This window comes from Canis lupus, chromosome 7 (genome assembly GCF_011100685.1).
Source record: "Canis lupus familiaris isolate Mischka breed German Shepherd chromosome 7, alternate assembly UU_Cfam_GSD_1.0, whole genome shotgun sequence".
NCBI classification, from domain to species: Eukaryota; Metazoa; Chordata; class Mammalia; order Carnivora; family Canidae; genus Canis; species Canis lupus.
The window spans coordinates 21,090,733-21,103,331 of NC_049228.1; the positions used below are offsets into that span (position 1 = coordinate 21,090,733).

The 12,599-nt window shown below is 48.3% G+C and overlaps 1 protein-coding gene across 13 annotated transcripts; it reads right to left on the reverse strand.

Moving 5' to 3' along the window:
• Nucleotides 1–906: 906 nt before the first annotated feature.
• TEX35 (testis expressed 35) lies at nt 907–12,146 on the reverse strand. 13 transcript variants are annotated; one of them, XR_005362038.1, is made up of 9 exons: nt 10,348–10,507; nt 9,474–9,632; nt 9,076–9,144; nt 8,123–8,179; nt 7,188–7,247; nt 2,303–2,367; nt 1,885–2,077; nt 1,468–1,595; nt 907–1,154 (listed from the first exon to the last, which is right to left on the reverse strand). XR_005362038.1 is itself a non-coding variant. In XM_038542396.1 (9 exons), exons 1-9 carry the CDS (start codon nt 12,012–12,014, stop codon nt 1,091–1,093), a joined length of 612 nt encoding a protein of 203 aa, XP_038398324.1. In that variant the 5' UTR covers nt 12,015–12,146; the 3' UTR covers nt 907–1,090. The 13 variants fall into 13 exon arrangements, 11 of the variants coding, with proteins under 11 accessions (XP_038398324.1, XP_038398322.1, XP_038398319.1 ...); XR_005362037.1 differs by having other exon boundaries at nt 907–1,157; XM_038542396.1 differs by lacking the exon at nt 10,348–10,507 and adding an exon at nt 12,009–12,146 and having other exon boundaries at nt 907–1,157; nt 1,468–1,511; nt 9,582–9,632.
• Between the last annotated feature and the right edge of the window lie 453 nt (nt 12,147–12,599).

Genomic DNA, 12,599 nt, shown 5'->3' on the forward strand with positions numbered 1-12,599 from the left:
CCAAAGAATCACACACATGACAGGAGAGTTTATTAAGATACTGTTTTCTCTGTATCTTTTTTTTTTTTTTTTTAAATTTATGATAGTCACAGAGAGAGAGAGAGAGAGAGAGAGAGGCAGAGACACAGGCAGAGGGAGAAGCAGGCTCCATGCACTGAGAGCCCGATGTGGGATTCTATCCCGGGTCTCCAGGATCGCGCCCTGGGCCAAAGGCAGGCGCTAACCTGCTGCGCCACCCAGGGATCCCTGTTTTCTCTGTATCTTTGTTCTCATTTCAAGCTAGTGGCCGATGGGGGATTTGGGACAGGACACACAGTGGGGAGCACTTGGAGGTCACCGGCTCGTCTGTACCTTTGTTAAAGGTGTAAGGTCTCTGAAGGGAGGTCTCCTTCTGGTTGTGGTGTGGGGGGACAGGAAACCATCGGGAGGGTGGATCCCCAGAGCCCACGAAGGGAACCAAGTTGCTATGAGCAGCAAGGACCTGAGTTCTTTTCTGCAACAAGACCTCAGAGGGAAGTGGTACAGGCTAAACCCTGGGCCTGGGGGTCTCCCACTCAGCCGACTCTTGGGTCTCCCCACCACACACACAGTGCAGGAGCTAAGAACACAGAACAGGTGCATAGGGCAGTGGGGGTCTCTGCTACAACCACACAGAATGGCAGCTGTTCTCCTTGGGGCCTCCCCTCGCTTTTGACCCGGGATCTTTGCAGAATCAGGTGACTGGAGGGAGGTCGGAGGGGAAGGGGGATGACCCCGAGAATGACCAAGAGAGAATTTCCCACTAATCCAGCAGGAAGCAGGAAGGGGCTTGGTGGCTGAAACATGCCGATTTAGAACAACAACAACAAAAAGGTGACACTCTCCCACTCTGAAGTTTGGGCTGATATTCAAAACAGTGATACTCGCTTTGGCTTTAAGTGATGATTTTAATCTCCGGGTGGGGGCAGGCCTGGGGCAGGGTGGTAGGTCAGAGGGCCACAAGCCTTTACTGTGCAGCTCAAGGAGCAGAGGGAGGAAGAGCCGGAGCTGCTGGTGTGCTAGCTTGGGAGCATGTCGTCCTCCCCCGCGTAGGGCTTGAGGCACAGATAAATCAGAAAGCAGCTCCAGAGGCCAAGGATGAAAAGGGTGGCCAGGTGTGGCATGGAAGTTTTCTGCTGCTAGAGGGTGAGAAAGGCAGGAACCCCAGGCCAGGTCAGCTCAGCTGCCAGGGAGGCAGTCCACCCCCCCACACTCCCTCCAAGGGAGCCTCTGGATGGCAGCCTTCCGGTTGGGGCCCCCCAGTCCTCCTGCCTGGTGCCATGTCCTCCATGACTGAATGGATGAGGTGGGAGGTGGGGGGCAGAGTCTGCGTGACCACAGGGGAGGGGGTTGATGCAAATGGAGCCTGAGCACACTGCCTCTGGGATGATGCCCACCCACCCCACCCCCACCAGCAGAGACAAGGACTTTGTGTGTGGATCTACCTACCCCTGATTGTAGTTGTTCTTTAGGGCACTCAACAAACATTTTTCCTGTGGAGGACAGAAACGGCACAAGAAAGATCATTTTTCCCTGGTCCAAGATGGCCAGCCTGCTGGGCACCTCATCGGGTCTTGCTATAGGAAAGGACAAACAATACAGTAGCACTTGGGACCAGGCACATCCAGGGCTGGGTCTTACTTGGTCATGGCTTAGGAATCTCCCTGGGCCTAGAAGGCGGGATCCCAGAGGGGGCTCCAGGCTAGGGAGGCATCCAGGGCCAGCGGAGGGGTGGAACCCATCCCTTTCCAGCAAGAGGTAAGGGGGTGAGAGGGCCCGGTGCAGGGAAGGGGGCAGGGGCTGTCAGAGAGGAGCAGGAGCCTGGGGGGCAGCACCAGAGTAGGGGGGAGGTAAGGCTTCACTTACGCAGCAGGTCCCGCATTGATGAAGGGAATCCAGAGGGTCCTTCTTTGTCTTTTGTAGGGCCATGATCTTCTTGTGAAGAGAGAGTGGTGTTCCATCTGCTCCATCCATTTTCTTGAGCCGGAGCTGGGGGTCTGTGTCTGTTTTTCCTATCAGTCTGAGTTCCTGCTGTTCCTTTGGCCCTCTTCTAAGGGGACTGGGGAGTCAGGGAGGAGCAGAGTTGGGGAGACAGTCCAACAGGACAAGGAGATAACCATAGCGTGGGCGGCCAGGGAAGGCCTTAACTCTAAGCCATTGGGGTAACAGAAACCAAGACAGGACCTTGAAGAGTCTGAGAGTCCTCCGGACCCGAGGACACTTAGCAAAGTGAAGGGAGGAGATTCTTTAGGGATGAGGAGAGATGGGCGCAGGTTACACTTACAGCTTGCTGTTCTTCTGTATATTTATTAAAACATCCATCTTCTCGTCCATATCCTTCTGCATTTCCTTCAAGTGAAAAATCAAAGCTAGAACTATCATCTTGGAGGGCTTTGGAAATCCTTTCCTCTGGTCTGTCAACTACTTAGAGGTCACCTCAGCATCCATCTTACTTCCCCAAGAATCCTTCCTGGCCTTGGGTACAGACCTCCTCTTCCTTTCTCCTCCCCCTTTAAACCATGAGGCCAAAGCACAGACAAGGTCATCGGGGGTTCATCCAAAGTCTCCAGAGGAGTCAGAGGACCAGAAATCTTTTATCTGGTCCCACACTGGGATGAGACCATTATCTGCCTTGGCTCAATGCCTATAAAATGATAAAACAAATCTTGTGACCCACCCGGCAAAGACACTTGACTCCTATGATTTGATCCCTGCCCCCAGATCCTGCACATGTGGGTTTGCTTCTTCTTTAACCCAATTTCTGGCAGGAATGGTAAACAGAAACAAAGAAGGAGTGGCTCAAATAGCACCTCACGTTTATTATTTACTAAGAACTGAAAGAACAGTAAAATCTTCTTGGCCAATTTAGATCTGGAAAATTTGATCTGGAAAAACTGGAACAGAAACAGTGGTCACAAAACCATGTCTAGGACAGCAGATGTCATTACCAACAGAATTGGTTACGACAAACACAGGGTTGGCTTGAACATTATCAAATGTAAATGAAAACTAATTTGCTTCAAAAATCATTTTAATAAAAAATGAAAGACTTGGCTACAGTTTCCTGATCTGTGGTAGAAAATTGATCAAGGAATCATACTGCCTGGGTGGAGAGGATTTCAAAAAAATACCTTCTTGAAAAGCGTTTTTAGGTGCTATACATTTTGAATAAAATATCAGTACTCATAAATGGAGTAAAAATATCCTTGAAGTGGAAACGGTCCCTGGATTCAAAACATCAGAGTCAAAATGTCCCCTATTCTTAGAAGTCTATTACTTCAAACTCATGTCCCAAAGTGATCTCCTTATTTCCTTTTCTAAACCAATTGTTTGTCCTTGTCACGGTCACCATTTTCTTCTACCCATCTGGATTGCTTTTGGGGTCACGGATGCTTGCTTCTCCTTCATTCCTTATGTTGAATCAGTCACCAAGAATATTATTTTTCCTTCCACGCATCTTTCAGATTTACTATTTTCCTTCTGCTCCTACACCTGCTCCAATGTTCCTCATCTTGAGTGGGGGTGTGGCTTCTTGCCTGTATCTTGCTCCAGACAGCCCTACCCCTGCTCTCCTGCAACCCCCTCGCCTTGGCCACCTTGCAAACAGCCGCCCGCTCAGCCTTTCTGAAGTGCTGCTTCTAGCATGTTCTTTGATTAAGAATCTCCAGAGGCCTCTTAACTGCTTACACAACCAAGTCCCAACCTGTCGGCCTGTCTTTCAAAAGCCTTCATTATCTACTGCCTTTGTGCCCATCCTATTTTATTTCTCACAGTTTCCCCAGATGATCCCACTTTTATGACTGATCTCCCCACTGACTGTGATACACTTGACGTTCATCCTGCTTCCATGCTGCGTGCAAGCCGTTCCTGTACCCAAAATAGCCTCCTTTGTGCCTTTTGATCCCCAGTCCTGCCCCCTAACAAAACACTGACTGTATTTGCATTTTAATATAGAAATAATACATGCCCTTTGTAGAAAATTTGGACAATACAAAGGACTATAAAAAACAAATTAATATCATCACATGGCAATAACTGCTAGTAACCTTTTTGGTATATTTCTTTCCAGGCTTTCTTTTAAATATTTACTTAGCTATTTTTTTTTCACTTAACTGAGATCAAACTGTATAGAATACTTGTATTTTGATTTTTTTACTTCTCATTATAGGCATTCTTTTATATAAATAAGATTTTTATTTTGAAATAATTTGGGATCCACTGAGAGTTGCAAAGACAGGACAAAGAGTTCCCATATGCCTTTTACTCAGTTTCCCTTTAATGCTAACATCTGACTCAACCATGGCATTGCTTTTATTTTAAAGTGGGTTTGATGCCCAACATGGGGCTCAAAGTCAGAACCCTGAGATCAAGAGTCATATATTCTACTGACTAAGCCAGCCAGGTGCACCTATAAGAATTCTTTCTAAACATTATTTCTGATGGGTCCTAGTTTTCATCCTATGGAGACACCCTAATTTATTTGGTTATTCTTTTGTTGAAAATTGTGATTTCCAAATTTTTGCTATTATAATCCTGTGATGGACATCCTTTTTACATATACCTGTGCTAATATTTCTGGTTATTCTCATAGGTTAAATTGTGAGAAGTGAAATTAATGAGTCAAGGGATTTGATAGTTTTTATACCTATTGTCTAATTCCTTTCCAGTTTTGTACAAATCTATACTCCGATCAGCAGTATAAGAGCATTCCTGCCTTGTGTTATAATTGTCATAAATTAAAAGATCATTTATTTGATCTCCTGGGTGGCTCAGTTGGTTAAGTGTCTAACTCTTGATTTCAGCTCAGGTCATGATCTCAGGGTGGTGGGATGGAACCCTGTTGTCAGGCTCCATGCTCAGTGGGGCGTCTGCTTGGGATTCTCTCTCTTTCTCTTCCCCCCCAACCCCCCACCCCACACTATTGCATGAGCACTCTCTCTCTCTCAAATAAATAAAATGTTAAAAAAAAAAAGTTCACTGATTTGAATGTAACAATACCCTAAGTATTGTTTTCATTCGGCATTTAACTGATTATTCATGAGGTAAACCTTTTAAATACATTTATTGTGGGGGATCCCTGGGTGGCTCAGCAGTTTGGTGCCTGCCTTCAGCCCAAGGCGTGATCCTGGAGACCGGGGATTGAGTCCCACGTCAGGTTCCCTGCATGGATCCTGCTTCTCCCTCTGCCTGTGTCTCTGCCTCTCTATCTCTCTCTCTCTCTGTGTCTCTCATGAATAAACAAAATCTAAATATATATATATATATATATATATATATATATATATATTACTTTTTAGTTGTATTCTCTTTTGTGGATTGTTCATACTCTTTGCCCATTTTCCTATTTGGCTCTTATTGATTTGTATGACCTTTACATGTCACAGATAAACTTTTATCAATGTTTATCATATTTGTAGAAAATTATTTCCCCCAAATTGTGTTTGCTTTCTAATTCTGTACATGGTGCTTTCTTGTTATGATTCTTAAATTTTTTACATTGTTAAATATATCAATATTTCCTTTGTGATTTCTTCTGTTGTATTTATATTTAGACAATCCAGTTAAATATTTATATGTAATTATCCTTATTGGTTTTATTATTTAAATTCACTTTATGGGGATCCCTGGGTGGCGCAGCGGTTTAGCGCCTGCCTTTGGCCCAGGGCGTGATCCTGGAGACCCAGGATCGAATCCCACGTCGGGCTCCTGGTGTATGGAGCCTGCTTCTCCCTCTGCCTGTGTCTCTGCCTCTCTCTCTCTCTCTCTCTCTGACTATCATAAACAAATAAAAATTAAAAAATAAATAAATAAATTCACTTTATGGACTATTTCAGTTTTTACAATGTTAACTGAATTATTTTTCTTCATATAATCAATGTTCTTAAATGAATACATAATCCTTTTCTTCTCACATTTAAAAAATCATCTTTATTATCTTAAATGTTATGGGGCTGTGGTTCTCAAACTTGAGTGTGCAACAGAATCACCTGGTGATCTTTAAACATTACTAATGCTTGGCCCTCATTTCAAAGGTTCTGATTTAATTGTTATGGGGTGCAGCCTGGGTCAAAGCCACAGTACAGGTGATTGCAATGTGTAGCCAAGGTTAATAACCACTTCTAGAGTATTTAGAATCTTGTTCTTATCTAGGGGAAAGCATCAGAATCACTTTTAGAGTTTTAAGCAATTGTGGCCCACCCTAGAAATTTTTATTCAGTTCATCGGGACCAGGACCTGGGTATACAGACTTTTTAAATCCTCACAGGCATCCCTGGTGGAAAGGTTGTTACAGGGTTATCTATATTGGTTTTGTTCATTTGGCTGCTTATCTGAGGAAGATTATTGTATGATTTTGTATGATTTTGATATATCTGGTGGGGGTAGTACCTCCTTATAACTCTTAAAAATATAAGGATATCTGCCTTTGCCCATTTATGCTCCTACACCAGTTGTTCTCACATTTTCATCTGGGGAGTGTGAAAAAAAATCCAAGGGTCTAAGCCCCCTCCAAATAGGACCTGGGATCTATTTTCTTTATTTATGCTCCAGAAAATTCCAAAACACATCAAAGTTTGAGAACCACTATTCTAGAGTCTAGATGGTCCTCTTAGTAATTGTTGAGTTCAAAAACTAATCTTACTAGGCTTTTGGTTAGATTTGCATTAAGCAAAAAAAAAAAAAAAATTGCATTAAGCTTCCAATATGGCCTTCAAAGCTCACCTTAAGATTCACTTTCTTTGTAAGGATTTGTCTGGTTACCCCAGCCCCCATTCCTTCCTTATTTCTCCAAACTCCCAATTAACTCCAATTATCATATAGCTTGGTACTTGTTATTTATTTCTTGCCATAGAGTTTGGGTCTTCAACCCAAGATTATAAGATTATAAGTAGCTTCAGGGCAGGGTCTGGCATCTCCTTCCATAATTTCTAGTATGGTACTGGCCCATGGGAAGCACTCAGGAAATGCTTACCTTCGGGATCCCTGGGTGGCGCAGCAGTTTGGCGCCTGCCTTTGGCCCAGGGCGCGATCCTGGAGACCCGGGATCGAATCCCACGTCGGGCTCCCGGTGCCCGGAGCCTGCTTCTCCCTCTGCCTATGTCTCTGCCTCTCTCTCTGACTATCATAAATAAATAAAAAATTTAAAAAAAAAAAAAAAAGGAAATGCTTACCTTCATAATCTCCACAAATTCCTGGAGTTTATCAAAATCCTTGTCCATTACGCCCTTTATCTAATGAAAAAGAAAGGCAAGCACATATTATTGAATGTGGAGTCATCTCTGTTGGCATTTTATTTTTTTTTAAGATTTTATTTATTTATTCATGAGAGACACACAGAAAGAGAGAGAGAGGCAGAGACATAGGCAGAGAGAGAAGCAGGCTCCATGCAGGGAGCTGGATGTGGGACTCGATCCCGGGTCTCCAGGATCAGGCCCTGGGCTGAAGGCAGGGCTAAACTGCTGAGCCACCCGGGCTGCCTCTGTTGGCATTTTAAAACAACAGGGCAGCAGCTGGATAAAGCTCAGGGAATGGACTTGTAGTGGCCTATCAAAGCCACTTTCTTCCCAAGGAGTCTTCAAAAGGACTAGGGTTCATATACCATTAAGCTGCCCCCAGCACCAGCCTTGGCGAGTCTTATATCTAGCTACTGAAAGCCTTCCAGGTGGAGCTCAGACCATAGCTTTCATTGCACCTTCTTGCTTAAGGACTCCCTTTCTTCATAAGTAGCCATAGGTGGTTCCATCCAAGAATCAAGAAGAGGGGTCCTGCTCTGTAGCATGCTCTAGCAAGGGGAGTGGGAGGATGGAATTGGTCCGTGACTGCTCCTACATTCTGATCAGTCCCTCTCACCCTGTCACTAACGTTATAGCTCCTCAACCTACCACGTGACACCTTACAGAGTTCTTAGCATTCAAAACCTGGGTTAAAGCATCAAATAAGAAATAGATAACCCTAAGCTGCCCAGCACTGAAACACTGGAGGAGGTCAGGCTGAGTCAGGTTGATGCTTTTTCCATGCAATTCCTGATTCCCTTCACTATTCAGAGTTAGGCACTGCATTTTCCTGGGTGCTATCCTCTTCCACCTGAGAACTCTCATCCCATTACCTGTTTGATCTCGTCCATTTTTTCCTTGAGCTCTTCCCTCACCTCCCTGAGTTCATTCTGAGGAAATAAAATAGAAGGAGTAAGGAAAGGTCTTGAGTGGAAGGAAAACTCTCAAAAGGAAGGGAAGATCGTGGGGGCATTGCTAATAAGGAAGAACAGAGAGATGCCTCCTGTTAGATGGGGAAGGATGCTGTTAAGAAAATGGGAGGGTGGGACATGGAGATGTCACGTGCCTCCAGGTAGGATGCACCTTCGCTTCTGTGATGTGACCCCCAAAAATGCAGAGCCAAGTCTAATCACAGGAAAGGCATCAGACCACCCAAATGAAGGGTCAGCCTACAAAAGATACGGCCTATAACCCTCAAAAATGACAATGTCCACCAAAAACAAAGTCTCAAGAGCTATGCCAGACAAAAGGAAACTGAAGAGACATGGAACCTAGAGACAACGTGTGGTCCTGGATAGGATCCCACATCAAAACTGTTGTTTTTCTCTTTTGTTATGAAAGACATTAGTGGAACAATTGGTAAAAACAGAGTAAGTACCAAATCAATGCTCATGCCCTGATTTTGATATTTCGATCATTGTACTGTGGTTACATAAGAGACTGTTCTTGTTTTTAAGCAGTATACACTGAAATTTGAGAGAAATGTGCTCTCAGATTTAGGAAACATATGTCATATGTATGTGTGTGTGAATCTATCTATCTCTAAAAGGAGAAAGAGAGAGAACCACGATCAAATGCCAACATTTGGGAAATCTGAATGAAGGGTATACTAGAACTCACGGCACGATTTTTTTCGAAAATTCTCGGTAAGTCTGAAATTACTTCAAAATAAAGAGTTCAAACAAAACAAAAAGGCACAGAGGGAGCAAAGTCATGGGACCTGGAGCGAAGCCACAGCCTCTCCGCCGCGCTGGGCCACCCCCGCCGCCCGGGCTGGCACACATACCCTTAGCTCATGTGTCCCTCCTGGTTTGGTAAATGGCCCATCTTGCTTCGCTCCTTTGTAGTCATACGTCTGTTGGTTAGAGCAGAGGCACAGAACATTGGGCATCACAAGCCTGGGTGGACCAGGCGGGGAGATCCACCCCCCGGGGTTTGGGCAGCTCCCGCCACTGCCCCCTGGCCCCGGCCCGGCCGAAGGGCCTCCTCTGCCCTCCTGAGCGGCGGCGTCCGGGCTTCAGCTGTGGCTGAGCCCAGGCCCTACCTCCCTAGCTCAATCCTCTGCCTCGCAGGTGACGCTACTGAGTGCTCCTGGCTTATTTCTGTGGCCGATTGGCCGCTAGCGTGAAGCTCTGCGAGAGCGGGGAGCCCGCCCGGCCGCCTCCGCTGCGAGTCCCTCAGCACCTGGGACGGGTCTTGGCCAACGGAAGCGGCGAATGCGCCCTGACTCCACGTCACCTCCCCACGGGGGTCGGGCCTGGCTGCCGGCGTGGCCTCAAAAAAGCTTCTTACTTTGGTCGGCTCTGGCTTCAATTCCAGGCACACTGCCTTGTAGTTCTTGCTCTGTGGAGGGAGGGGGGCAGTCGCCTGTCAGGCATCAGGCCTGGGGGGTTGCCCCCCGCCTGGCCACCTGGCCTGAGCTCAGGCCCACCGCCTCCCCCCACCTGGCTCCGGACAACCCAAACCTTGTCAGCTCCTCTTCCTTTTCTGAGCATGCACCTGCCCCGTCTGCTGGGGGGGGCACCCCCTGCTGGGGGGCCTGAGCTGGGCAAGCACTTGGAGAGAACTCTACGGAAGCCATGGGGGCATTACTTCAGAGCGTGGGCTTTGGAGAGAGACGGACTCGTCTAACCTCAGCTCCCTACTCGCTGGGTCCCAGGGGAGTCATTTACTCGCTCTGAGCCCCGCCTCCTCGTCTGCAAATCGGGGGCACGACTGAACGTCATCTAACAAGGGGCGGTGTGCCACCGACGTGCCCTTTGACGCGGGCCTGGCACGGGCCTGGCCGGGGGGCAGTGGCTCTGGGGGTGGCCAGAGGTGGCGGGGGCATTACCTTGCTCTGTGCCCCAAAGGGAGTCAGCAAAGGCCTCTGTCCTTCCCACCCCGAGACCAGGGATGAATCCCACCCTCCTTCCAGCCTGAGAGGCCACTTCATGCTCAGAACAGAGAAAACCCGAGGACTCCCGAGAGAGCTCTCTGTACCCCCCCCCCACCTCACATCTCCGTTCAGCAGGAGCTCAGAGAGGCCCCACACTGCCCAGCAATGTTTCTCCTTTACCAGGCTTTTCTTCGGTTCTGCCCTCTTGGCCGACATGATGGAGGAGGCCAGAGTGTTCTTTAACTTCCCAACCTCCCTACAATGGGCCCCTGGGACCAGGCCACTGTCCTACGCAGATTACACGCCAAGGTGAGGGCAGGATGACCACCTGTCTGTGTGCGGAACAGCTGAGGTCACAATGCCCAGGTCCCACATGCTGGCCGGGAGTGTCACCACAGCTTCGAGCTGAGGGGGACTCGGCCACAGAGATGAGGGACAGGGCAGGTTCCAAGGCCACGAGGTTTCCCTCTCACAAGGAGGAGAGGCACTGTCCTGCGAAATCGCCCTGGTGAGGAGGACCTGGCCTGGCATGGCCTCAGTGAGAGGCACACCTCCCCGGAAGCAAGAATTGCTGTCTCTTCCCCCAGGAGGACTGACCTACCAGAAGGTGTCTGCCCCAAACAGCTGGTTCTCCCCTGAGTCCCCACCGAGTTCCTCTGTCGTGATTTCCCCATAGGAACAGACCCTTCCTTGGGTCCAGAGCCGTTTTGGGTTGAAACACCACGAAGTCCTTCTGGTTCAAATTGTGTGTACCCTGTGCTAACCTGGAGTTCTCTGCACCGTGGGGGGTGGGGGGTGCCAACCTTAGCAGGATGGCTTCAGACACCCTGTTCCAAATGCCCGGCTGGCCCTGTCCCCTCCCTCCGCTGCACCACCCCCATGGCTTCTCTTGATTCCTCTATCAGCCTGCAAGAGGGTTGGAGCAAGAAGCAAAGCTGATAATCAGAAGAGTCTGGGGGTGGGGAGGGTACTGAGGCCATTCTGAGGGGGGCTGTAATTTATGCCTAAAGAGTCAAAGGATCATGGCCTCCCGTGGGACCTAAAATCAGTTGGAATTTGGCTGGTGAGCCTAATTTCTCTTTTCTTGGTATTCTTGGGCATTCTACGTCCCTCTCATTTCATGTACTAGCTGCTGTCAAGAAGGCCGTTGTGGGATTCTGAGGACAGACAGCCCAGGAGTCCAGGAAGGGATGCAAACTGCAGGTGCCTGCACCCGACCGATTGCACATGCGAGCGCCCATCCCTCCCCAGGGGTGATGAGGGCAGGACTTCCAGGTCCCCTGACCGCTGTACTTGGTCCTCCCAGATGGGCTGGCCACAGGGCAGGAGGACCTGCTCTCCACAGCTTCCCAGACACCCTGCAGGCTGGAGCAGGGAGCTGCAGGGAAGACAACAGACTCCATCTCGACATTTACCAACCCTGTGGAAGTGGGCCCCGTCTCCTCTTTGTTTTGGCTTGAGATCCCCCTGGACCTGCAGCCAAGTCTCCTTTGCTTGGCTGAGCAGTTGCTAAAACGAGCCTCCTTCGAGCCAAGCATACCGCACGGGCCCGCTGGCCTGCGTATCAGGAAACGGGGTGGAAAAGAAATCAGGGTCTCCTTGTGAAACTGCAAAACTCCTTGCAAAACTGAGCCTGGGGGGCTCAGCGGTTGAGCATCTGCCTTTGGCTCAAGGCGTGATCCCAGAGTCCCGGGATCAAGTCCCACATCAGGCTCTCCCCAGGGAGCCTGCTTCTCCCTCTGCCTGTGTCTCTGCCTCTCTCTCTCTGTGTGTCTCTCATGAATAGATAAATACAATCTTTTTTTCAAAAACTGCATTACAAATTATACATGTATAATTACCATCATTTGGACGGGGGATAAACTGACCCACAGCTCCAGGAGTGGGCCTCCTCACAGCATCTACTAATTAGGAGTCCAAATACATCAGTGTTGTCATCAGTGTGTTCTGGAAGGGCTGAGGAAATCCATGTGACGAACCTGAATAAATGAATCTCATGTCACGTTCTTCTCCTTTGAGATCCGGCGATGGCATGAGGCACGGCCTCGATGCAGCTCTGTGACACCCGATACTGCTGGGGTAGAACTTGGTTATATGCACACCATAGACTGTTCTTCCCTGAAGGATGCCAGAGGTACCTTTCCACCCCCGACCCCCTTCATGGCACAAGCCACCGGGACAAAGGCAAGCAGCCCAAGGCCCACAGACATCCCAGGGGAGTTTGGTGGAAAGGGCAGAGAGAAGCAGCTGCCACAGTCTCTTTTCTCCAAGTTGGTGTCCTTTAGGATTTCCTTTTCTTTACAAAGGCCCTGGTTTGTCGGGTTCATGAAGACAATGTTGTACGGGAGGCGGGTGGGGAAGGGGAGCTTAAAAATGGCCCTGGGCCTCCAAGTTTGGCCTCTTGTGATTCCGGGGTGACCCAGTGTTCCAAA

Bases quoted from the DNA above. Each gene is read 5' to 3' on its own strand.
- TEX35 (XM_038542389.1), bottom strand. From the start codon at position 10,383: ATGTCGGCCAAGAGGGCAGAACCGAAGAAAAGCCTG. The intron at 9,633-10,347 runs GTAAAGGAGAAA...CTCCCTCCACAG, and splicing joins CAGAACCGAAGAAAAGCCTG to AGCAAGAACTACAAGGCAGT. The intron at 9,145-9,473 runs GTGCTGAGGGAC...TCTAACCAACAG, and splicing joins TTGGCCAAGACCCGTCCCAG to ACGTATGACTACAAAGGAGC.